At 56.9% G+C, this 24,039-nt stretch overlaps 6 protein-coding genes across 6 annotated transcripts; 3 read left to right on the top strand and 3 right to left on the bottom strand.

Annotated features, from left to right (window-relative positions):
* Positions 1-1,783: 1,783 nt before the first annotated feature.
* Positions 1,784-3,373, top strand: BXZ73DRAFT_105321 (uncharacterized protein; the record flags this gene model as incomplete). Its single annotated transcript, XM_048016210.1, has 6 exons — positions 1,784-2,019; positions 2,080-2,124; positions 2,184-2,292; positions 2,383-2,486; positions 2,552-3,118; positions 3,346-3,373. 6 exons carry the CDS (start codon positions 1,784-1,786, stop codon positions 3,371-3,373), a joined length of 1,089 nt encoding a protein of 362 aa, XP_047873797.1.
* Positions 3,374-3,426: 53 nt separating this feature from the next.
* BXZ73DRAFT_53096 (PHP domain-like protein) lies at positions 3,427-4,781 on the bottom strand (the record flags this gene model as incomplete). Its single annotated transcript, XM_048020939.1, has 5 exons — positions 3,427-3,728; positions 3,792-3,871; positions 3,928-4,334; positions 4,384-4,556; positions 4,613-4,781. The coding sequence occupies 5 exons, from the start codon at positions 4,779-4,781 to the stop codon at positions 3,427-3,429; spliced, it is 1,131 nt and encodes a 376-aa protein (XP_047873796.1).
* A 541-nt stretch (positions 4,782-5,322) lies between these two features.
* Positions 5,323-10,624, bottom strand: BXZ73DRAFT_92257 (uncharacterized protein; the record flags this gene model as incomplete). Its single annotated transcript, XM_048026293.1, has 18 exons — positions 5,323-5,728; positions 5,784-6,303; positions 6,356-6,494; positions 6,542-6,690; positions 6,733-6,923; positions 6,974-7,059; positions 7,113-7,228; positions 7,284-7,404; positions 7,456-7,647; positions 7,700-8,389; positions 8,434-8,499; positions 8,520-8,675; positions 8,723-9,414; positions 9,462-9,664; positions 9,717-9,793; positions 9,849-9,926; positions 9,981-10,375; positions 10,441-10,624. The coding sequence occupies 18 exons, from the start codon at positions 10,622-10,624 to the stop codon at positions 5,323-5,325; spliced, it is 4,461 nt and encodes a 1,486-aa protein (XP_047873795.1).
* Positions 10,625-12,303: 1,679 nt separating this feature from the next.
* On the top strand, positions 12,304-15,579 carry BXZ73DRAFT_92256 (gamma-tubulin complex DGRIP91/SPC98 component; the record flags this gene model as incomplete). The annotated part of the gene is made up of 14 exons (XM_048026292.1): positions 12,304-12,410; positions 12,501-12,562; positions 12,612-12,685; positions 12,753-12,960; positions 13,009-13,145; positions 13,200-13,560; positions 13,612-13,706; positions 13,758-14,045; positions 14,099-14,195; positions 14,247-14,430; positions 14,492-14,832; positions 14,887-15,182; positions 15,234-15,299; positions 15,355-15,579. The coding sequence occupies 14 exons, from the start codon at positions 12,304-12,306 to the stop codon at positions 15,577-15,579; spliced, it is 2,541 nt and encodes an 846-aa protein (XP_047873794.1).
* A 122-nt stretch (positions 15,580-15,701) lies between these two features.
* BXZ73DRAFT_53142 (heavy metal translocatin) lies at positions 15,702-19,194 on the bottom strand (the record flags this gene model as incomplete). Its single annotated transcript, XM_048020946.1, has 8 exons — positions 15,702-15,780; positions 15,837-15,949; positions 16,003-16,293; positions 16,350-17,316; positions 17,370-17,820; positions 17,880-18,024; positions 18,073-18,628; positions 18,680-19,194. 8 exons carry the CDS (start codon positions 19,192-19,194, stop codon positions 15,702-15,704), a joined length of 3,117 nt encoding a protein of 1,038 aa, XP_047873793.1.
* Positions 19,195-20,325: 1,131 nt separating this feature from the next.
* On the top strand, positions 20,326-23,779 carry BXZ73DRAFT_105316 (histidine phosphatase superfamily-domain-containing protein; the record flags this gene model as incomplete). The annotated part of the gene is made up of 10 exons (XM_048016209.1): positions 20,326-20,596; positions 20,646-21,088; positions 21,151-21,356; positions 21,407-21,576; positions 21,642-22,181; positions 22,235-22,260; positions 22,315-23,084; positions 23,134-23,329; positions 23,396-23,406; positions 23,467-23,779. The coding sequence occupies 10 exons, from the start codon at positions 20,326-20,328 to the stop codon at positions 23,777-23,779; spliced, it is 2,946 nt and encodes a 981-aa protein (XP_047873792.1).
* Positions 23,780-24,039: the final 260 nt, after the last annotated feature.

Raw genomic sequence — 24,039 nt, 5'->3', positions numbered from 1 at the left:
CGCACCTGGATCCTGCGCTCAGGTACGGACTTCCGGCTGGCATCCGAATGAAAACTAGGGCCGCATAGGACGACAGTCAGCAGCGAGGAGGTCGTTGCGCCGATCGGACGAGCTGCACAGCGGCGCCAGCAGTCGCTCGTCTGCAGCAGCAACAGCCCGGACGTGGGACAAGCCTCTCGTTGCGGTCCTCGAGAAGACGAAGCACAAGGTGCCGTCGATCAACGGCGGGAGTTTGTCGCCGTCTCCGCGAGTGGGCCCACATCCGGTGCCAAGGTCGACTGGGAGAGATTCCGTCCGGTGTCGGCGTTCTCAGGAGCCATCGCACCATACGGTCCGTCGCAGACCGCATCGTCAACAAAGATTCATGACAGCACTGGTCCATCGCGGACCTTGTCAAAGACATACAGGAGACATGTACATCAGTGGCTCGACAGTACTCACCGAGCCACACCTAAGCTCCGCTGCCAGAGTATGCAGGTACGCTACTGTTCTTAGAGTGAGCACTCGCTGATCTGAAAGACAAAAAAGAACACACAAGATGGGGGTCGTCCAAGTCGAGGTACCACATCGGTTCACTGATCGCTCCAGGATACGGCTTCAACGCATCTACGAGGATGTCGAGCACCGAGTCGTGGTGGCGTCCCAGCCGGCGCGTCTTCTTGTCGTAGTTGTAGTTCGTCCACAGGTAAATGATGCTCCTGTGCTCACGCGAGAATACCTGAGCAGTTCTTAACAGGAGACTGCATCTCTTGCTGAGGTCGCATGTCATGGAGAAGACAGCCAGTGCCGTCAACGCCCCCAATTCGTCGACGTTTGAGCATGCAACAGCCTCCTTAAATGTGGGTCCCTCGCCGCGCCGCGAAACCGTGAGCTGGTTATCTATTGCATACTGGAGGGGAACTTCGCTGTGGAAGACAAAGCCAAATCGCCAGAGAGGAGGTTCGTGGTTGCCATCGTAGAGCTCAGAGCGTCGAAGTTGTTCTCGTGGGGCAAACTTCTCAAGGAGATGTTCTTTGAGCTATCAAGCATGACCGCTCAGGACGTCGGGACAGAGGTGGTATTTGAGGGGGAAAACACACTCTGTGGTAGGGGGCGCACGACGCACAATGTGGTGCGTCCTCGCCAGAGTGGGACTTGCTCTCGGGAGGCTGAGATGCATGGTCGGGGGTCGATGGAGGTGAAGTATGAAGAGAAACAGTGTCTGCTCCGATAAAAGTGCCGTGACCACTTTGAGGCTCGCGGGTGGAATTGGCGAGGTTCATTCAAGGAGATGTCAATAAGTAGATAAAGATATCGATCCAGCGAAGTGCGAACTGGCTACGTGGCGTGGGAACCTTGCCTCGCCCACTCGCGGTGCACTTCCCACGGTTTCACGTCACGACCATCGTTATGCGAGACCACTGCGGTCGCGGTGGTACCATTGACGTCCATCCGACCCGTGGTTGCAACGACTCCTCCGCAGCCAGATTTGTCGTGTTTGTCTCCTGTGGTCAGGTAGAACGCGAAGACGGTCATACATTGTTGAGTCTAGTGGGCTGAGATAGTATCGGTGTGGGACTGGGCTGGGTACGGCGGGCACCTTTGCCGAGGGAGGCACAATGTCAAGGTATACAGTTCGTTGAGACACGGATGCAATTCGCCCTGGCATGGGATTAGGTTCTATCATCTGAGGAAGTTCGATGATAGACGACTATAAGGTGCGCTTCGAGGGTCGCTTGATCCCAGTCTCCTTTCTCCCCCTCGCCGTCTTTCTGTCACCTCCATTCACTCTACTTGGCGCAGCATGCCCGTCACATTCAAGGTCGCTAGTCATAACGCCAACCCCGTGCGGCCTTGCGCCGATTTAACTGGGGCTGATTCCTTCATATCGAAGGCGTGCCCAACAGAGTGGCTGAAATGCGGGAATATCTTGCAGTCCAGTCTGTCGAGCGAAAGCCTTCGTAACCTCATTCCTCGCGGGAGCGGCTTCGTCTCAACGGTGGTTGAGGCATACGGCCAGCACCATCATCTCGTTCTCCGGTACGCCCCTCATTGCTAGCATGTCATCAAACCCTCTTTCTCACGATTGCCCATATCTAGCCCGGACGACGTGTGGATTGCAATTCTTGTGCAGCTCAGCTTTTAGTGCGCTTCCCGGCGGTATCACTTTACAGGCGTGGAAAGTCTGACCTTTTCCTTCCAAGTGTCAACGCACACGCCGAAGAGCTGCGCCAGTACTTCGTGGCTCACCAAGGCAAGAAGGAACTATTCGTCGATCTCGAGCAGGTCGGAATGGATTTCGGGGCCATGGCCGTGAAGTTCTCGGAGCTACTCGATAAAAACGCACGTTTCCCGGGGCTTCCTTCCTGGCTTCTTTAACTCATGGTTCGGTCGTTTGATCAGGTCGTGGACAAGACGCTCGTAGAATGGACCCTCCCCGACTTCACCACTTCCACGGCGCAAGACAGGATCATATGTTCCGTCTTGCTCATGTCTACCCTGGCGAAGTACGTGCGCAATTCTGCACGTAACACGACGTCCGAAGCGCTGAAGCGGCGCCACCCTTCCACAGATACTTCGATTTCAGCGGAGGCATAATCTGCGGACTGCCCTCGGTCACTCTGCTGGGCGAGCGCCAAGACTGGGCGTCGCTGCTCGCTCGTCTCGACCGCCTCCCCGAGCTCGGCGACAAGCCCGCGCGGTGGGCCGAGCTCCTCCGGCCCGTCCTCCGCAAGTTCGTCAAGGCGTTCGACGGCGAGGTCGACGTCGCGTTCTGGAGCCACATCATCCTGCACGACGACAGCCTGTGCGGCGTCGACATGATCAGCGGGTGGATCACCGCGTTCTGCGTCTGGAACGCGGAGGGCAAGTGGCTGCCGTGGGCGACCACCGCGGCGCCGCCGAGCACGACGGGGAGTGTCATGCACGCGGGCGGTGTCTACGTCCTTGACGGAGTGGCGTACCCCAACATGGATTTCGGAGACATCCCCGCCGGCTTCTCAACGGTCGATGTCAACATCGAGGATCACCCCCCGTGCAAGATGCTCGCCGGCCACATCGCGTCTGCGGTCTCCAGCACGGACGGTCCCCGCGAGGGAGACGAGGGAGACACGCTGAGCCCGGCACCACAGTGGATCTTGTACGAGGTATCTGAAGATCTGAAGAGCGGTACTTGGAGCACAAGCGGAAAAAGGCAGAGGAGTGGCAGAGGATGTGGGACATGCTTAAGGAGTCTGACTGAGTGGCCCTGGATAGGAAAGATACTATGGGGCAAGTGATGTCGCTCGGCAGATGCGGAACTCTGGAGTTGACCGGATGCGATGAGTTCCGGGTGCGACGAGTTCTCACTCTCACTGTACGATGTAGTCTCGAAAGTCAAGACGACCCAAAGTGATGAAGATTGTCGTAAGCTGAAGCTGCTCAAATATATATCTGATACACCAGTGATTAGGACAACTCCGATGATAGCTTGTTTTTTCTCTTTTTCTTCCGTGCACCGCCCTCTGCAATTTGAGTCGCGGCGGTGGTGGCGGCAGATACTTTTTGTTCGCTCTGGATTAGAGCACGCTTCTTCCCGTTGGCGTTCTCTCCGGGTGGGGAGGAGGCCTTGGGCGCTGAGGGCTCTGCCTCCAGTATCGGTGCACCGATCTCCATCTCCACGTCGGCGCCCTCGACCGCTGGAGGGTTTGCAGCCTGCGGGATGACCACTTTGGGCTCGGAGAATACTGCACGGTATGTCTTGCGCGTCTCTATCCCGCGATCGAAGAACGATGAGAATTCATTGAGAAGGCGGAGGGCACAAGACAACTCACGTGCGCGCAGAATGAGCGACTGGGGCACCTTCGTCGACGCGGCGTGCGCAACGTCCTGCGCCACGCCCAGCATGGACACCCTGAGGCGCGTTCAGCCAGGGTCCCCGCGCACACGGCAGCGCGACAGAGGAGACACGCACAGGTTGCGACGTCGCGCGGCGCGCGCAGATCCGCCTCGCTGGACACGCCCCCGCTCACCAGCACGCCCTTGCCCTTCGTCACGCGCGCGACCTCGCGCGCGGCCGCCCACCAGTTGCGCTTCGCTCCCGCGTTGCTCTCTCCGCCTCCGGCAGACTCCCCGTCGGCCCCGAGGGCCCCGGCATAGTTGATCTCGAACACGGCACCGTTGGCCAGTGCGGTGCGGACGAGGGTATGCCGGAGGTTGAACGGGAGACGGGGAAGCGTGAGCGGCAGGGCGATGATGTGCGTCGTGAGCGGCGAGGGCTGCGTGTGGGTGAGGCAGGCGAGCGAGAAGGACGCGGCGGTGGTCGGTGCGAGCGCGAGGAGGTCGTATGGGGCGACGAGCGCGGCGTGGCCATTCGTCTTGGGGGCGAGTGAAAACGACGCGGAGGCATAGTGGGAGTACACATACCAGTCCAAATCCTTTCTCGCTCTCCTCGTCAAGGACGATGGTCAGCCGTTTGAGGTAGACGATGTTTGGCTTCTTGCGCAGCTGGGCGAGGAGCGGGTCGAGGGTGTTCACGAACGTCTTTGGGTCGATCTTGCGTTCTAGTGTTTGGTTGAATGCGAGAACAGTGTATCCTACTGGCAAAAACAGTCAAGTCTGGGTATGTAGCAAGGGTGGTGAAAAGTGTACTGACAGTGGACGAGCAGATCTATGCGGCTCTCGATGGTAACAACCTGTGCGGGTGTAAAGGCGAGCGGAGGGGCATCCTGTTCTAGTTTGTTTTTGCCTTTCTTCGAGGATAATGCTTGTGACAGCTGTTGTTTCGAGAGAGGCGGAATGGGGACATTGAGGTCGATGAACATTATGGACGGAAGGTAGCGCATGCCACTTTCTCAGCCTTGATTTCAAGTCTCCCCGGGCCGGCCGACCGCGTATCACACTGCACAGAATTTCAGGTCGACGATATCGGCCGTACATATGCAGGCCAGAGGTGCGGGTCATGTTGCAGCTTATAAATGTAATCCAATCCATCCCGGGGCATATACAATCGTTATCGCCGTTGTACCGTTTGCAGCACACAAAATCAGCCATCTGGTTGGGAAGACTACATGCATTAAAGGTTATGTCTCTCTGATCTGAGATGAGCAAGCGAGCCTCAAGGGGAATATATGGCGACGACAGCGGATGGATTGTCCAGAACAGATGTGGAAAAGTCATGATACATCGAAGACGGGTAGCTCGTGCGTATCGGTACATTGTGTATGAGATGCGGGATAATTAAGCGGCTAGAGTAGACAGCAGGGGCAGGACATCGTGGGGGTCGTGAACAGGTGAAAGTATGGCACAGCATGGGAGATGAAAACTAGCGGTAGAACCTGGAAGTTGAGAAGGACGTTAGCGTGATCATGAGCGCAAACATACGAGGCACGCGCACTTCTTGTTAATCTGCCACAGCAGGAGGCCGAGGTTGAACTTCGCGAGGCCGTCAAAAAGCGAAATGGACGCGCGGTCCTCGAACTGGGCCTGCAAAAGGTCTTCCATCTTGACATCCTGGCTCGCCATGCGGTTGGTGATACCGAGGGTGTGATTGAAGAGCTCGATGGTGAAGACGCCAACAGTGTTGGACGAGAGGACGATGTCCAGCTTGTCGAACTGGCGCGGGGAGTGGTTCTCGATCGAGAGCAGGATGCCGCGGTCGTAGAAGCGCTGCGCAGAGTACTTGAAGGACCCAAACTGGGGCATCTTGCCAGCCTTCTGCAGCTCGCGCATGTGGAAGTACTGCTGCGTGAACGGGAGCAGACGACGTTTGCTAGAGAGTGAGAAGTCAGCAGGGCAACTACATCCATGTCTGGTGATCAACTCACCCTTTGCCACGTTGCATGGTGTTCATGGCGGTCTCGACGTAGTCGTGATACTGCTTTATCTGCTCCTCATAGAACGTCTTGCGGTCAGCGAGGTGCTTGAGCGAATCCTCGAGGCCTTCCTTGTCGTGAACACGCTGCACGCGGCGGCGATTCTTGCTACGAACATCTCCAGCGATCGCGTTGAGAATACCTTGGTAGCCGTCCTGACGAGTGATCTTGCCTCGCTTCTCGAGCTCGAGCAGATGGAAGATGGCGTGCGCCTTGACTTCACGGAACGTCATAGAGCGAATGTCCTCGAGACGGTAGGCGGCGTCCGCGCCAGTCGTGGAAGGCATCCGGCGTTGATGACGCATCATGTCGCGCTCCATCTCTTCAAGAATGATCTCCCAGGCTTCTTCGTGTTCATCAGTGACAGGCTGCATGAGAGACTCGACCAAGTCCGCTGCAGGCTGGACACGGAGAATGGCGAGGACAGCTCGTTTGGCTTGAACCCACAATGCCTTCACATCTGCCTTCGGGTCTGAACACATCGTGAGCTAAACAACGTACACCTGGCGAGGAGTTGTGCATACCTTTGACACGCGCAAAGCGATTTGATAGCTGGAGCTCAATGGCAATATCACGGGCTTCGGTCAGCTCATCGTTACCAACGTTGGGGACGCCGTTGAGCTCGGAGAGAATCACACGAAGGGCATCATCTCGTGTCGGGGCCTACCAACGGATCAGCAGGTATAATGAATACGTTGGTAGCGGCATACCAAGTCGTCTGCGTTGTCGGCAAGGAGCCGGTGGGTGGAGTAGACTTCATTAGGGGAAATCCAAATGGGGCGCGCTTGAACAGTAGCGTCAAGGAATTCGTGGGCGTGGAATCTGTTTCCGCGTCTGGGACGTTCGCCACTGCGATGTACTATTAGATCAGATATATTTCCCGAGGTGGACGGCCACAAACCCTCAATGAGCCAGGCCGAGACAGACCCAATAGTCTTCCGAACGTAGTCGTTGACAGGGAGATAGGCAGGGGTCTCATCGCTAAACTCGACACCACGTGCGATTTGGGTAAGCATCTTCGAGATCTGGGCCAGGTTCTTGCGAGACGCAATGTCAACCGTTGTCGATACGATATCGAAAGTCTCCGGGGTGCTGTCGTAGTTGTTAGCTATCGACGTCACGACAACAAAGAATCAACTGACATGATCGCCGGATTGATATACCGGTAGTAGACAAGTCTTGCAACGCAAGCGGCGCAGGCTTCCACAGTGGCGTCCGGGAATCGAGCCTAGAACATGGTGAGCTTCGCATGCAATTGTAGAGCAAACGATCGCAGCATACCCTCACGGCGGCCAACGTCTCCCTAGCCATATAGCGCATGCCGTAAGGCATCTTCGCCAATGAGGAAGTGATAGCACGAACGAACTCTTCCGTCCACCACTGGAGAACTTGGAGGTCTTGGAGGTCTTATGTTAGAGCAGTATACCATGCAGAAAGTAAGAAGGGACATACGGCGGATGTATTCAGCCCGAGTGTCCGGATCCTGGAGCGCTTGGTGGAAGGGAACATCCTTGGCCTGGGTGCCTACGGTTCCAGCCCTCATCTCTTCGATGTCGCGGCGCGTACGGTAGATCTGACAAGCCATCAATTTGATTGGCCGTGTGAGCGAGACCCTCGAACTCACGATGCTGGGGTCTGTCTCGAGATCAAGGTCGTCCGCTTTCACCACCTCCCGAATGACATGCTGGAGAGTGTCACGAATGTATGCGATCTGCTTCGGCCGCAAATAATGTACAGCGACATTGATGAAGTTAGGCTGCGAGAGAGCGATCGCTTGGGCAGTTGGGGCTGCTGCAACCTCGTCGTGGATCGCGGTCTACAGACACGTCAGTGATTGATACGCGACAGAGGTCCGTGCAATTACAAACCTGGAAGAACTTGAGCAAGAGATATTCCTCCCTAGGAGCCTGGCCGTATCCGAACAACGTCAGGACTACGCGCTCGACAAGCCGGCGGTTCTGCTCCCAGGTATCCTGGGCGGCCATACGTCCGAAGAGGCAAGTGAGATACCTGCCCTCCGTCTGAAGAAGGTGGAACAGTTGTTGGTATAGCTCGAGCTTGCGCTTGGCGGTGCGGTCCAGAGTGCTGGGACTTGCAAACGGATCGCCGTGCGCGGCAAGGACGGAAGCTCGTGCAGCGTGGATCGCGGCGCTCTCTGTGCCGAGACGGCGTCGAGCCTTGACGAGCTCCTCAAAGTTCTTGACGTTCTGGACGACGAGAGCAATCTTAACGTCGAGCTCGCTGACGTCGTTTTCAAGCGCTTGGTTCTCCCGGATGCGCTTGACGACCTCTTGGCGAAGCCGCTCAACCTTGATCTCCTCCTGGAAGTCGGCCTCTGAATCATCCAATAGATGCACGAAGTTCTTGATCGTGCCGACAGTGACGTTCGTGCCGAGCGTGAGTTGGCGGTACTGCTCGCGGGTCTCCTTAGCACGGAAGAGAGACTGGATTTGCACGATCTTGTCCAGGTTAGAACGGTAGTAGGCCATCTTCTGATGGAACGCGCGCCGCTGGATGACACCGCGGAGCAAGGCTTGCAAGATAGTAGCTTGTGGGTGCTTGTCCGGATATAGTCTCGCCATGGGATCCAATCGCGACGCACGAGGTGACCACGCGCAACGGCCTGGAAACCAACGACATCCGGCTCGACAAATTCGAGGCGTTTCGCCTGCTCTTGATGCCGCGAACGAGCAGGGCAGCACGGGCACACGCTTGGAAGCTTCCGACGGCTGTGATGACCTTGACTTCAGACAAAGCCTTCTGCATGGTGGCATGTCGCTGACGAGCGAGACGAGCGCGAGCGATGGCTTGAAGGCTGACGAGGCGGGCGTAGCCTTGCGTAGGCTCCGAATGAGGTTGAGGAGGCGTTTCCGGGCGAGGAAGGTCCGTACAGCGGCTTGAATGCGGACAACAATGTCAGTGACGTCTTCGAGCTTAGCGAGCTGAGTGCGAACGCGTCTCCGAACGAGAACGCCCCGTACCCGCGCCTGAAGGGCCGCGATACCCGACTCCGCGCGAGCGAGACGTGCGTCCTGGCGACTCAACTTCGCACGAAGGAGAGCGCCACGAGCCTGTGCCTGGAGGGCGACAATGTTGTTGAGGACGACGGGCTTGGTGAACGACTTCGCGATCTGCGTGTGGCTACGTTGCGCAATACGGGCACGAGCGATGGACTGGAGTCTGACCACGGACATCTTGCAGCTTTGAATCGCAGCCTTCAACTTCTGGAACCTCCGCCTAACCAATACACCGCGGCTTTGCGCTTGGACTTTGACGACGTACGGCGCAACAGCCTTCACCCGGCGTACGTGACGCCTCCATTGTTGCCTAACGAGAGCTCCACGAGCGCATGCTTGCATTGCAGTGATGAACGGCCCCAAGCTACGACGCTCTTGACGGCTCTGAACGAGTTGCCGACGAACAAGGGTAGCACGGGCAATAGCTTGTATCTTGGGTACGTAACGCTCTGCAAGTCGCAGACGCGCTTGCTGAGTCGCCTGGTCCTTCCGCACCAGGTACGCCCGCGCAGCGGCTTGAAGAGCAACGATAGAGTCTTCGCATTCCAACAGGAGACGGTCTCGTCCTGGATACCCGTCAGCTAGATTCATCCAACAGTGAACAGATTCTCACTTTCGTCCTCGGTCTCCGGCTCCTCTTCGGGCTCCTCGTTCAGTTCTTTCGCAATCTCACGGCCAATGTTACCGAAGTTCGGCATAGCGACACCGGCTTCTTTGAGACCGCGCTGTGTCTTCTGCAGCTGGTCATCTGAGAACTGCAGCTGACCGACGAGGTTCCCGATGCGGCGAGCTAGACCACGCCGTGCGAGCAAATGACTTTGGTGCGGTTTTAGTCAGGAGGGTCTTCAAAAAGGGAAATGAACCATACCTGAGAGCATGAATACAGTATATAACCTTTGGAATATTCTTCTTCTCGTACAAATCGGTGAGCTCAAAAATGAACCCCTGATTGGATACAATAAGTGAGAATGGGTTCTTGGTCTGCAGCACGATTACGCACCTCCGGAAGACCGACAGAACGAACGAAAGCGACGAAATGGTTAATGTTGTCGGAGTGCCTGAAGTCCAGCTTGGGTGCCTACGTAAAGACTGGTCAGTAAATTGCGCGATAAGGAGAGCAAATCGAACGCACCTCGTAGATCCTGCGAACAGCACCTTCTCCTCTGAAGACGCGCACAAGTTTGGCCAAAACCACCCCGTTCCTCATCTGCTCCTCCATCTCCACCACGCCGAATGGCAGTTCCTCTCCCATACAATTCTCGACCCACTCCTTAGCCTCTCCGACGTGACAGAGATATTCGTAGGCTTGAATGAGATGCCGTTGCACGTCTGCCCACAGACCTCTCGTAAGCCTAGAGGAGGGGAGAGGAGCATTGCCAGGAATTTTATCGCGGAGAAGTCGTTTCCGTCGAGGAACGCCGGCGACGTCGTCCGCGTTTGTAACACCAGGAACACAAGTTCTTGCTTCACGGGCTCCACCCTTGTCGGGACCGATTGCGTGAGTGGTGATTGCGGTAGCTGTTTCACCTGTAGGGGCCGTTCGGGAGAAACCTGTCTCCAGCTTTGAGCGCGATTCATCCTCTCTTCGCGACGGCTTGCTATGGCTCTGTTCTGTGAAGAAGGTACGGGGTCGTCCAAGGGATCATTCCCAGGCCAATCGTCCCCTGCGTCCCCACTTGCGATACGCTCAAGTCGTCGGACTGACTGGCCGGTCCCCAAATGATCCATCCCGCGTCGCTTCGCCATAAATGAGCTGCGGTACTGGGTGGGGAACATCGGGCTCGAAGAGGGTCCTGGCGTGGGTGAGGGCGGGACGCTTGTCGAACTTGGCCTCATATCAGGTGAAGGCGAAGATGCACGCGAACTCGCGCTTGACATAGGTCGGCGAGAGTGCCTGTCTGGGGCAAGAGCAGCTAATGCAGCTTCCCGATCGCCGTACATGGAAGTAGGACGTCTTCTTGGTGGAACCGACGAGGCATCTGGAGAACTGGGAACTGTGGTCTGGGATGTCGTTCCAGACCGAAGAGACTGGTCCGATGACACGGAAGACCCTGTAGAAGCCGCATGCAAGCTGTCCAAAGTGTTCGAACGATGCAAGCGAGTGGGTGTGTAGTCGGCGACATCTGCAGTTTGGGCGTAGGATCCGAGGTTTCGCAATGCCGCAATGGAGGAGGATTGCAGTGGAGTAGAGACGGGGAGATGGATCTTCTGGGGGCAGGAGTAGAAAATCCTTGAAAAGTGGGCGAGTCCGGGGTCTCTACAGTCACTCCGGTGTTGTTCGGCGAAAGCGGCGAGGCGATAATGGGGGCAGGCATTGTGTGCCGCTTTGATTGGGGCGAGGGTGAATACTGGGTGGGCAAAGTTTCGCTTCGCGCCGGGGACGGCGGCGGAAATGCAAAGTCTGTTGTCCGTGCTCGGGAAGGTGTGGTGTCCGTTGTTGCGCGAGACATTGAGGGAGGGGGGTCTGATCTCAATGGGTCAGCGGAACGATCAGCTTCCTGGATAGCGTGTATATGCGCACCTTCTGCGGCCCGAGAACGCTCTTCCCACTTTCCTCGCACTGCACTGACATCAAGACTTCCGCCGACGCGATGTGAGGGGGTCCATCGCCTGGTAGCGTTGCCGGTAGCGTTGCCAGTGGGAGTGGTCAAGAGCGTATTGCGCGACTGAGAGCCTGCGCGAGAAAGAGTGCCGCCTCGAGACGATGTCCGTTCCAGCAGAGCCTTCTGATACGCGAACTGGCCAGATTCGAGTGCTGAGTTGTGCCTAAGCCTGGCGGAGCCGTTCGAGGATGTGGAATCAGATCGCTCCATGGTCGTCGGAGGGTCGTGAGGGTCGTTAATAGTGGGACCCGGGCGGGGCCCAGGGTGATATGGGGTATGCGTAAGATAATGAGCGCGTTAGGTTGGGGACACAAGCCAGGATTGGCTGGACGCGAGGCAGACGACAGGCAGGGCAGATGAGAGAGCGGCAGACGTCGGGCACTTGGCGATGACTACCGCATGGTCCGTTTTGGGAAGCCTGCTCTCTCCTGCTCCTTCAGCCACCGATCGCACAAGCTTCATCGCGGTTAAAACACGTCCCAATCGCCCTTGTCCACAACATCTGCAGAGGTCCCGGCATCGGCCTCGGAATCACATGTGCTATCGACCACAGTTGCTCGACTTGGCTCTTAGACTAAGAACAAGGAGACTGATGGGGCGGTATTGTAGGGATCAGGGCGCTTGCAGCCCACTCATAATGCGAGCGATCTATGAATCGGTCTTGTATGCAACGCAAGGGACAGACAGTCTTCTCTTGTGGGGTCAAAATAATTGACCGTGCACGAGAGGCAGGCCGTCGCTCGAATTGTCTGAGTACGCGCGCGCGAGTGGCTGAACGGTGTCGCGAAGTCGCGCGTCGCGTCGACGCGTCCGAGTGCAGTGCCCCCGCGCCCATCCTGACCATGACCAGCTATGTCCGCACACCTCGAATCCCTTGTCTTGTCCCTGGTTCCTCGCGCTCGTCAAGATGATGTCTTGAAGCGCCAGCTTGTGGCCCACTGTGAAGAGATCTTGAGTAGGTGAGATTGGAATGTCTAGACGGTGGGAAGACGCGACCACACCTTTGGACGCCCAGCAAAGACGCGCTTTAAGCTCATACTTGTTCGCAGTCATATCGGGCATTCTGTGGAGAAGGACATAGGGCATCTGTCGGATTTGATAAAGCGTCACCGTGAGCACAACTCTTTAGCTGGTTTATGAGACATTCGAACCTTTGCTAGTTTTACAGACCAACACCTCTGGAGGCTCGAGTCCTCTCCGATTCACGAACCTCTTATCGAGGCTACTTGAACAGGTGTGTCCGGTCGTGACAGAGGCGATCCTCTGATATAAAACGTCGCCTTTCAGCCTGTCTTGAACAGAAAGCATGCCTCCCTGCAATTCCTATACTCGCTCGCTCTACTCCCACTCCAACTCCACTATCTTCCACCTTCCTTCCCTCTCTCGCGCCCCCACCGCCATCAATACCTTCTTCGAAGGCGACTACACCCATTGATGCGCGGTCACCACATCCCGGACCCCGAGGCAGGAGCAAGGCTGATCTCCTTCTGCAATACAGGCGACAGATAGGTACGTACTCTTTTCTCATCGCCTTCGCCTCTTGTTGAACCCGTGAAGGCCAGTCTCACATTCCTGAACACCTCATTCTACGTGACACGTTGTATCTACTGCAAGGGATTTCTGGCAAGTATGTCGAATTTTCCGTCAGCAAAGATGCGGAACAGAACAAGGAGCTCGTATTCGCAGAGGATCCGGTAGGTGTATCACAGAATCACTTCATGTAAAGCGCATTCTCTGACATCTCATAGCAGTATCACATACCGCCACCTACTAGAGCCTTAATCCTCCGACTTGCCGAGGTTGGCCACTTGTACCAGCGAGTCGACTCGTTCGTGCGCGAGCGTGAGGGAAAAGTTGGGGTCGGGATGATTGAGCAGAGCCTCTGTCATCACCTTCAATCACAACTCACCGAATACTATAAACTCATTGCCATCCTGGAGTCACAAATGTCAACTTCCCATCCGGTGGATGACGGACGTCCAAATGGTGTCGACGAAGAGCGGACTGGGGAAGAGGAGACCGGGCTTACGCTCAAACGACTCGACGTCTGGATCGAGGACTGGAGGCTACGGATGCGTATGATGAGTGTTTGCGTTGAAGGCGCGAAAGGTAAGCCTCCGTCCTATCACCTATACGTGTGCTGTAGATGCCCGTCAATAGATGCCCATGGAGGCGCCCTAGTGAACTTGATTCACGGCTATGCAGAGAACGGCGATCCATTTATTCGCAAATTTACCAACCAGTTACTAGAAGAGGTGGGCATCTATCATTTCTCAGATAACCCAAGAGTTAAAGGCTCGGTGCAGGTCTCAAAACCTTTTTTCGCGACGTTGCATAGATGGCTGTTTTCCGGAGAACTCGCAGATCCGTTCTCCGAATTCTTCGTTGCCGTCGACCCTGATCTCGCGCATCTACAGTATATGCAGCCATCTTTGCAAGGCATTGGTCAATTAGCCAACGATGGTGGGTTCGGTGGAGGTGATATGGAAGACACCTCAGAAGAGCACGCGGGCGGTCTTCAGCTCTGGGAACAGAAATACCGTTTTCAGAAGGATATGCTCCCTGCGTTCGTCGGGGAAACATTTGGTCGCAAGGTAGGTCCCCGAGACCCTGAAAAATAGCCTTTACCGAAGTCGTTGTGTCGCAGATTTTTTCTACTGGCAAGAGTTTGAACTTCATCCGATATAGTTGCCACGATAGCGACTGGGTAGCTACAAGAGAAAGGTTGAGCAACACTGGCGGCAGTGAGTATTCACCACGGTCATGAAGAGCTCGTCGATACTCATGAAACAAAGCCCTACAATATAGTGACATTGTAGGACTAGAGCGTTCCATCGACAACGCGTACCAGATTGCCAGCCAACGCCTCTTTGACGTGTTTTTCGACAAATATCGACTACTCGACCACCTTATGGCGTATAAGAACTACCTCTTGCTCGGATACGGAGACTTCGCTGAACAGCTTATGGATACCCTGGGGTAAGTACTCCGAGTACTCGGTGAAATGTCGATGGCCCGGTATCTCATAGGTCACTCCCAGACCAAGCTTGTCACGGCCAGCAAATGCTCTCTATCGCCATAACCTCACCGCCACGCTTGAGTCCGCCCTTCGCTCAACAAACGCACAGAACGATCCGCCGGACGTGCTTCGCAGGCTCGACGCACGTATGCTCGAGTACTCGCACGGGGAGATCGGATGGGACGTTTTCACGCTAGAATACAAGGTTGACGCACCGATTGACACGGTACTCGATCCCGCCGCGATTGTCAAGTATCTCAAACTGTTCCACCATCTATGGAAAGTCAAGCGCATTTCGAGCACGCTCAACAGCACATGGATGCGAGTTGCGGGTGGGGCGAAGACCTTCCTCCGTGTACCCGGTATGCCATTCAATTCTTTCTCTCCGACGCAACATGCTCACAATGGGGATCCAGAGCTAGAGTACGACTGGCACCAGATACGCCTTGTGATGGCTGAGATGGTGCACTTCATACGCCAGCTTGAGACTTACTGCCATCTCGAGGTCATCGAATGCTCTTGGCAAGACCTCTTCCAGTTCATTCAAAAGAAAGAGGGTGACCTCGATGCCCTGATCGAGAACCATCGCGCATATCTCGACCGCATGGTCAAGAAGGTACTCTTACTCAGTCCAAAGGCCGGTCGAGAAGAGAACATGCTCAATCATGTCCGGGAAGTCTTCACACTGATCTTACAGTTCCGTGAGGCTGCGGTATGTGTCATCTCTGTTTAATGTCCTCAGCTAAACGAATACCTGCGTCAGGATGACCTGTACAACTACTGTCTTTCTGAGTCGGCACGGAGGGATGCGGAGAAAGATACTGCGAGAGTTCGTCATGCCCCCACATCCGGTGATCTTGCCCTTGCTGATATCTACATATCAGGGCGTTTACACGCGCGTCGATCCCAACGCTGGCCGCTATACCCAAGAATCACTCCCGGATATCCTTTCTCGCGTCAAGGACTACGGCTCAGCATTCTCAGAGCGTGTTCAGACGATCGTACAGGGTCTGGCCACACATCCCGATCTCGACTGTCGCTTCTTGGGGATACGGCTTTCTTTCTCAGACTTCTACAAGACGAAGAAGGACCAGCCGCAGCGGGCTTGATTTTGGATGTATCATTGCGAAGTGTGCTCAATTAGCTGTGTACAACATACAGGGTACTGCGGGTGATTATAGGAGGCAACTTGAAAGCGTGAAAAGCCGTGAGTCATCTATATGCAACGTATCTAATCGTGATGAGGGGTAGCGATCTTGGGCTCCCGATAGAGGCGAAGCAAGAGGGAGCTGCAAACAACGGAAACGGACCTGAAAGCACACGAGGGTCAGCCTTGGAACGCAGAAGAAAAAGCACATCGACTTACGAAAGCGCCATAGCCAAGGACGCCCACACAGGAGAGAGCCTTGCATGTCCAGCCGGGTATACAACACCGGCTGCGATGGGCAGAGCGACCAAGTTGTAAACTGAAGCCCACATCTTGAACGCATCGCGTCAGCCTCGACTCATACCCACACCAGACAAAAACTCACGAAGTTAAACTTCACGCGGTTAAACACGACGCGCGACAGATCCGTGAGTGTCAACAGGCCCCGCAAGTTCGAGGACACCAGGATGAACGCCGCGCTCGAGATCGCGACGTCGCTCCCCGAACCGATCGCAATTCCGACGTCCGCGGCAGCGAGAGCGGGTGCGTCGTTGATCCCGTCGCCCACCATTGCGACGATGCACCGTTCGTTGAGGCGACGCCGGCCCAGGAGACGGGCCACCTTGCTAAGGGGGCGTTTCTGCCCCACACGCTGGAGGTTTTGGATCTGCTCGGCCTGAACGCAACAATGTCAATGGTGGGCTCTGGGTAAAGTCAGGAGAATCATCACACCTTCTGGTGAGGGAGGACTTCAGCGATGACGTTTGTCTCCGGAATACCGACCCCGCGCGCAACAGCTTTGGCGGTGATAGTGTTGTCGCCCGAGATCATCCACGTCCCAAGGCCTTGCGCCTGCAGGCGCGCGATCACTTCCTTGGCTTCGGGGCGAACCTTGTCCGCAACAGCGAAGACCGCGACGACCACGAACGCCTCATCGCCTTCCTCCGCACGTTTCACGGCAAGGAGCACAACGCTCTTGCCCTCCGACTTCCACGCGAACAGCAGGTCCGCAACCCGCCCGTCCACCCGCGCCCCGTGCTCCTCCATCCACGCCTCGTTGCCGACGACCGCCGTCGCGCCCAGCTCCGCGCACGTCCCCTTCAGCCCCCGCCCTGCAGTTTCCTCCACGCCGGCCGTGACAACCGCGCGGGCGCCGTGCGCCGCGCAGTACGCGCGCAAGGCCGTCGCGAGCGGGTGCGAGCTCGCGCCCTCGATCTCCATCGCGATGCCCAGCACCTCTTCCTTCTTCAGGCCGAACGCGGGCGTGACGTCCGCGTCCGTGACCTGCGGCGCGCCGCCCTCGGTGAGCGTGCCGGTCTTGTCGAAAACGACGACGTCGAGCTGCGCGGCCTCCTGGAAGGCCTCGCCGCCACCGCGGGCGAGGATGCCGAAGCGCGCGGCGAGCCCGGAGCCGACGAGGAGCGCGGTGGGCGCGGCGAGGCCGATGCCGCACGGGCAGGCGACGACGAAGACGGCGATCGCGAACTCGAGCGACCATACGGGCCAGCCGCCGACTTCGATGTCGAGGTAGTCGGGCGGGAGCGCGCCGCTGAGACCGAGGCTGAGCCAGATGACCCAGGTGGCGATCGCGAGGAGGGTGACGACGGGGACGAAGTAGCCGGTGACGAGGTCGACGACGCGCTCGATGGGGGCGCGGCGCGATTGACCTTCGCGGACAACCTTCACGACGTGGTCCAGCCTGTATGATTGTGAGTCGGTCGGTGGGCATGGAAAGCTGTGAGGAACACTCACATCGTTTGTCCCCCGATCTCGTCGACGCGCACGTCTACGACGCCAGCCTTGTTGATGGTGCCCAAGAACACCTGGTCGCCGAGCTGCTTCTTGACGAGGCGCGACTCGCCGGTGAGGGAGCTTTCGTCGAACGCACCGCCTTCTCCGGAGATGACTGTTCCGTCGGCCGGTGGGCTCGCTCCGTTTAGTACGCGCACGATGTCGCCGACTTCAAGGAGCTCTGCGCCGATGCGCTCAACCTTGGTTCCTGGCTTAGCAGTAACGTTAAGTTCTTCCGCCTGAGTGTCGCCCTTTTCTGGGTCGGCGCCCTCGATCGTTGAGGCGCGCGACAGCTCTGATGATGATGCGACAGATTTGTCCACGACAAGGAGGGCGGTCGTTGGGCGCAGCCTGCCGAGGGCAGTGATGGCATCCGCAGTGCGACCTTTGCTGTAGCTTTCAAGGTATCGTCCTGGGCAAGTCGAGTAAATCGTCAGCAAATGGCGAGCATAAAGTTTCAAGACCACTTACCGGCCAGAAGGAACATCGTCAAGAGCACGACCGAGTCAAAGTATGTAGTCGTATCCCCCATCCCAGAAGATGAGGGCTCTTGCACCGCCGCGAGCGCGAGGAGCGCTATGGACGCAAAGTACGCCACACTAACTCCAGTGGAAACCTAACTGGAGTAAGTCACCATCGAGTACGTGTGGGGCAGAGGACTCACCAGGAGGTTCATACTTCCAAATCTCACAAAACGCCTCCAAACCGGAACGCGGCTTCCCTGACGCCACAAGGCGTAGATCTCCTTGAGGCTGCGTCTGTGGAACGTACCCGCGCTATAGAACATGACCGGGGTCGCCATGAAAAACAGCGCCCACTCGGCGCGAGACACATTCCCGGTCCAGAGAGGCTCTTCCAGCCACTGACGGACGGAGTTGTCGGGGGAAACGAGCGTCATGTAGACGATACCGAGGATGAAGGTGGGAACGGCCGCGACGACGGAGAAAAGCAGCCGGCTGAGTAGGTGACGTTGTTCGCGCCGTTGCATAAAGCGAGCCCGATCCTCCAGCGATGGAGGCTGGTAGATGGTGGCTGTGAAAGATCCCGGCTTCTCCCCAGCGTTGGCGATTGCGGCGACGATAGTGCGGATTGTGAGGCTCGGAGGCGACGGGGTGTATTCGACGGAAAGAATGGGGTCTGTGTATGTCGCCAAAGCCTTGTTTATCGTGACCGACGGTTCCAGGGCACTGAGGGCCTTCATTACCCTGCCGGGGCAGTGCCTGCATGCTTGGAGTCAGCGTTGAGTACGGCGGCTGAATCAAGTAACTCACGAGCAGAACATGCCGCCGACGCGCAGAGACACGGAACGCGGTCCCGTGACCTCGTCGGCATCAACGGGGCGAACCTCAATGACCTCGGCCTCATATCCGGCGTCGTTGATGGCTTCTGCAAGTTTCGAGGCGAGGTCACGTCGTTCGATCAGCGCTGTCGCCGATCTTCCGATGAGACTGACTGAAACTTCGGAGACTCCAGATATCTCCGACAAAATGCCTGTAACGGTGTTCACGCAGGACGCACAAGTCATGCCGCCCACGGACAGCTCAACGAAGGCCTTCTCAGAATAGATCTTGGTGGCCTTGGCCGTTGACCCAGACAGAGGCTCTGTGCTCACGACTTCAGCCGTGTAACCTAGGTTGTCAATAGTGGAAAGAATCGTGGGGATGATGTCGGGGCTAGACCCCACCAGGGTGGCGGAATTACTGAGGAGATTGATAGCAATGTCGGAGACTCCTGGAATTTCCGATAGACCCGCCGAAATTGAGTTGGAACACGATGAGCAAGTCATGCCTCCGAGTGAGAGAGTCACCCGGTGAGGCTCCAGAGCCGTCGCAGCCGAGACTGCGGCACTTGGAAAGGTGACGGAAGCCGGTGCTGCTTCGGAGAATTCACGATGAGCAACCTAACAAGAGGCATGGTATTCAGAAGGAGTGGAGATAGGAAAGCTAAGAAAAAGCGAACCTTCTCGGTGTTTCCGAGATCGGCATGGTGCTCGGCGCGGCACTGAGCGCAGTTTTCGACGTGCTTCTCCTTGTGGAGGGGTGGCGCAGTGATGCAAGATAGCCCCACCAAATTATCCGACCACAGATGAATGTCGTGACCGTCGGTGGTAGGAGTCCCAACAATGTCATATCCTGCTCCATCTATAGCGACTTGATGAGGAGGATAGGGAGCGCACGGAGATGTTTGACGGTCACAGATTGGGTGACAATGGAGACATCGACAGACGAAGGAGCGGGGGAGAGGGACAACAGGGTCTCCTGGATCGTCTTGACACAACTACCAGAAAGTGAGAAAAAGAACGGATGGGTATGTGCGCGAACATACCTGCCACAGTGGAGATTAGAGACGAGGACAGTGGTGGTAATCTCGCTGGTCTCAGACTCAGCCATGGGAGGGAGTCTGCTGGGACGGCGACGGGGGCGAGAGGCGTTTATAGGTGTGCTGGTCATGTTAGGGTTGAAGCAAGGTGAAAAGGCTGAGATACTTCGGGCAATCTGGATTGGGGGAATATATAGTGGACGCGGAAGGACACGGCCTTGGTCATCCTGCCCCCGTCTCATGTCCAGAAAATGCCTCACTCTTGGCGCCCATGACGTGATCTGAGCTCCCATTGGCTCGAGAGAGGTCGCAAAAATCGCTCGCCGAAAGCGACACACTGGTGCCCGGATCTCCGATTGATCCGCCTCGTGCGCCCGAGATCTCTCCCGATGGCCCCGAGCTTAGTCATTCTCCCTAAAGGCTAATCGGTGGCTGGCCGCAGGCGCCTGTGCACGGCTCTCAGCGAGGTGCGTGCCCTGCACACGACCACCACCACTTTTCCACCTGCCGTCCCTCGAGGCTCCTGAAGGGCTTCGTTCGGCCCTTAAAAGCGTTCAAAGCGCTACTTTTTTCTTCTACCCCCCGCATCCCTATCACCATGTCAGGTTTCCGTTCTCTCGTCCACTCTCCGGAGCGCTCTCCGCTTTCCACTTCTGCTCCCCGGTCGTCCACTCCCTCTCCCAATGGCTCCCATTCCAACCTTTCGGCTGTCACCGACCAGGACAAGCCTCCCATTATTCTCGGTATATGCGCCATGGATGTCAAGGCACGTTCGAAAGCCATGCGCGAGATTTTGACCCGACTCGTGGAGCGGTCCAACGGTGCCATAGAAGTCAAGGTGTTCGGAGACAAAGTCATCCTTGACGAAGGTCTGTGAAATGTTCTCGTTTCATGCATATATGTTGATATACGTCTCAGATGTCGCAAATTGGCCTCGCTGCGACGTTCTCATCTCTTTCTTCTCCACTGACTTTCCCCTCGACAAAGCCATATCTTACGTCAAGCTCCGCAATCCATACTGTATCAACGATCTCCCGCCACAAGCTCTTTTATGGGACAGACGTCTTGTTGGCGCAGTTCTAGATCATCTCAAGGTCCCCACTCCGAACCGTCTTGAGGTTTCCCGAGATGGTGGCCCGAAGGTGGATGATGAGCTGCGAGACTTGATGAAGCAGAAGATTGGCATTTCCCTCGGCGGCTTCCAAGTCACGCCCGAAGTTTCGATGAGTCCAGATAACAATGCCATCATCATAGACGGTCATATCATGGAGAAGCCATTCGTCGAGAAGCCGGTCAGCGGCGAGGACCACAACGTATATATCTACTTTCGTGAAGGAGGTGGCCGTAGATTATTCCGCAAGGTAAGCCACGCTTTTCATACGTGTTTATGCTTTGCGCGGTGCTGATGATTACTGTCTTTCAGGTCGGTAACAAATCGAGTGAACTTGATCCACAATTGGTTCTTCCTCGCACGGATGGTTCGTACATCTATGAGAAGTTTGTCGACGTCGACAACTCGGAAGATATCAAGGTGTATACCGTTGGTCAAAACTACACCCACGCAGAGACGCGCAAGTCCCCGTTCGTTGACGGAGTGGTTCGTCGGAACACTGAGGGGAAGGAGATCCGGTGTGTTCTTTGCGTGCGTCCCTCGCGTTGCCCGCGCTCATCTTGAATAGCTTCATCACACATCTAAGCGACGAAGAGAAAGCCTGGGCCTCGCGCATCAGCGATAGCTTCGGCCAGAAGGTCTGCGGATTTGACATGTTACGGTGCGATGGCGGGAAGCGGAGTCAAGTAATCGACGTCAACGGTTGGAGCTTTGTGAAGGGCAACGACACTTATTACGGTACGAATCCACACCTGGCGCGCAGTCTCACATGTCCTCATACCGCCACCCTTGCGACCCCCTAGACAAGACGGCCGAGATTCTCGCATCGCTCTGCCTCCAAGTCGCATCCTCACCTGAGCGGCCCCTGCCTGCTGCGGAGGCGACCGTGGAGGAGCCCACCTGGCTCCTCAAAGCGAACGTCACCGTATTACGGCACGCGGACCGGACGCCGAAACAGAAGCTCAAGTTCAACTTCCCCATTGGCGAGCGTTGGACACAGCCGTTCGTCACCTTGCTCAACGGAGAGCGGGAAGAGATCATACTTCGTGAACGCCAGCAGCTCAACCTCATCGCGACGGCAGTCGAGGAGGCCAAAGGACTAGGCGCTGACGGAGACGATCTCGTCAAGCTTACGCAGCTCAATAATGCCTTGTTCAGCAAAATCGACCTCCCAGGAACTAAAGCGCAGCTCAAGCCAGTCTACTCAAAGAAGCAACCGGGCCAACTACGCAAGCTCACCAAGCTTACACTGGTGTTCAAATGGGGCGGAGAATTTACCCATTCCGCTCGCTACCAATCGCGCGACCTCGGTGAGAACATGAAAAAGGATATCTCCATCATGAGTAGGTTCCTCCCCGAATGGCGCAATCTCACATTCTAACACGATCCTTGACAGACAAGGACATCCTCAGGAATGTCAGGGTGAGCGCACGCTCGACCAACGGTTGTTGCGACCATAATCTCACATGACCTCAGATTTACACGTCCTCCGAGCGTCGTGTCGTTGCTTCTGCGGAGATATTCGCTGCGGCGCTGTTTGACAACTCACCCGCCGGAACCTCTAGCACCCTCACGGCCGGAAGTAATCCTCAGTCTACTAGATCGTCCACCGATGGTGGCTACGCTTCAAGTAGTCAGTTCACGTCTGGCAGCCATTTCCTTCCCCGGCGCGAGAACTCCATCCCCGCCCAGAAGCCGCCCAAGCTCATCGTCCGCAAGGACCTACTAGACGACTCGAATGCAGCCAAAGATCTCATGGACGACGTCAAGAAGCGGCTCAAGATCCTCCTCCGTCCGGGCGAGCCCGAGAAGCGGCCAGAGCTAACGTGGCCGAAGAGCATGAAGAAAGAGCCGGTCGAGGTCGTGAAGGAGGTGATCGAGCTCCTGTCAGCCTTCCGGGAGACTATGCGCCGCAACTGGGACACCGTCGACGTCGACCGTATCCAGGAACGCTGGTGCTGCGGCGACGAGCCGTGGCTTTTCCGCGAGCGGTGGGAGAAGCTGTTCGAGGACTTCTGCGACGTCAAGCAGGAGAAGTTCGACCCGAGCCGCGTGTCGGAGTTGTACGACACGATCAAGTACTGCGCGCTCCACCACCGCACGTTCTTGTTTTCCATCTTCAGCGAGAACGGGCGCATCCCGGACCAGGCATCCCACGACCGGAGGTTGCACGAGCTCTACGGGCGGGCCAAGGCACTTTTTGACTTGGTAGCTCCGCAAGAGTATGGCATCGAGCCAGAGGAGAAGTACGTCGCCTCTTCGAATATCATATGGATGCTGCTGACCAGTATACAGGGAGGAGATTGGCGTCTTGACTTCATTGCCCCTACTCCGGAACGTCGTCAGCGACCTTGAACGCGCGCGAAACAACGAGGAATGCGGTTTGACGCTATATTTCACGAAAGAAAGCCACATCCACACGCTCGTCAACCTTGTCCTGCTCTCTGGCCTTCCCATTGCAAATCGCCGTATCCCCGAGCTTGACTATTGCGTACGTACTGGTTCTTCACACTTGCGACATCTGACTCATCTTCTTCCCGGCCGTGCCCCCACTCAGTCCCACATCACGTAAGTCTTACTCGCGTCGAGCAATCATCACGATGCGCCTGCTCACCTCCCCACCCCCAGTTTCGAGCTCTACGAGCGCAACCACGGCCGCGGCAAGTCCGACAAGGAGTACTCGATCAAGCTCTCGCTCTCCGAGGGCGCTCACTCGTCCAACGTCCTCGACTCCGCGCTCGACGCCCGCCACTCGCTCAACGTCCAGCCCCGCCGGAAGCTCACCCAGCACATCCCGTACCCGCTCGTCGTCGACCGGCTCTCGAAGCACTTCGGACGGCACCCGGACGACGACGACACCGGCCCGGACACGCCCTTCGAGACCATCGACCCCGTCGGCGCGAGCGTCGCAAAGTCGAGCACACCCGCGGACGATCCCTGACTCTCGGCCCCGGGGCTCGCGCGCGCTGCGGCGGGCGGACGACCCGTGGGCGCGGCGGCGGCGGCGGCGCTAGGGATGGGGTCAAGCATGGGTAAGGGTGTCGGTGCGGGTGCGGCAGCGGTTTCGAAGATGGAGCGCGAACTGCCCGCGATTCCCGAGTCGCCCGTCGTGCTCGCCCCGGTAGACCCAGCACCGTACAACCCGTACGTGAGCGACGAGGACCGTGCGGCGATCACGACCGCTGCGGCGATCGCGGCCGG

The sequence above is a fragment of the Epithele typhae genome (assembly GCF_022376455.1).
Source record: "Epithele typhae strain CBS 203.58 chromosome Unknown BXZ73scaffold_64, whole genome shotgun sequence".
In the NCBI taxonomy this organism is placed as follows: domain Eukaryota; kingdom Fungi; phylum Basidiomycota; class Agaricomycetes; order Polyporales; family Epitheliaceae; genus Epithele; species Epithele typhae.
This window is presented reverse-complemented; position numbering and strand designations above follow the sequence as displayed.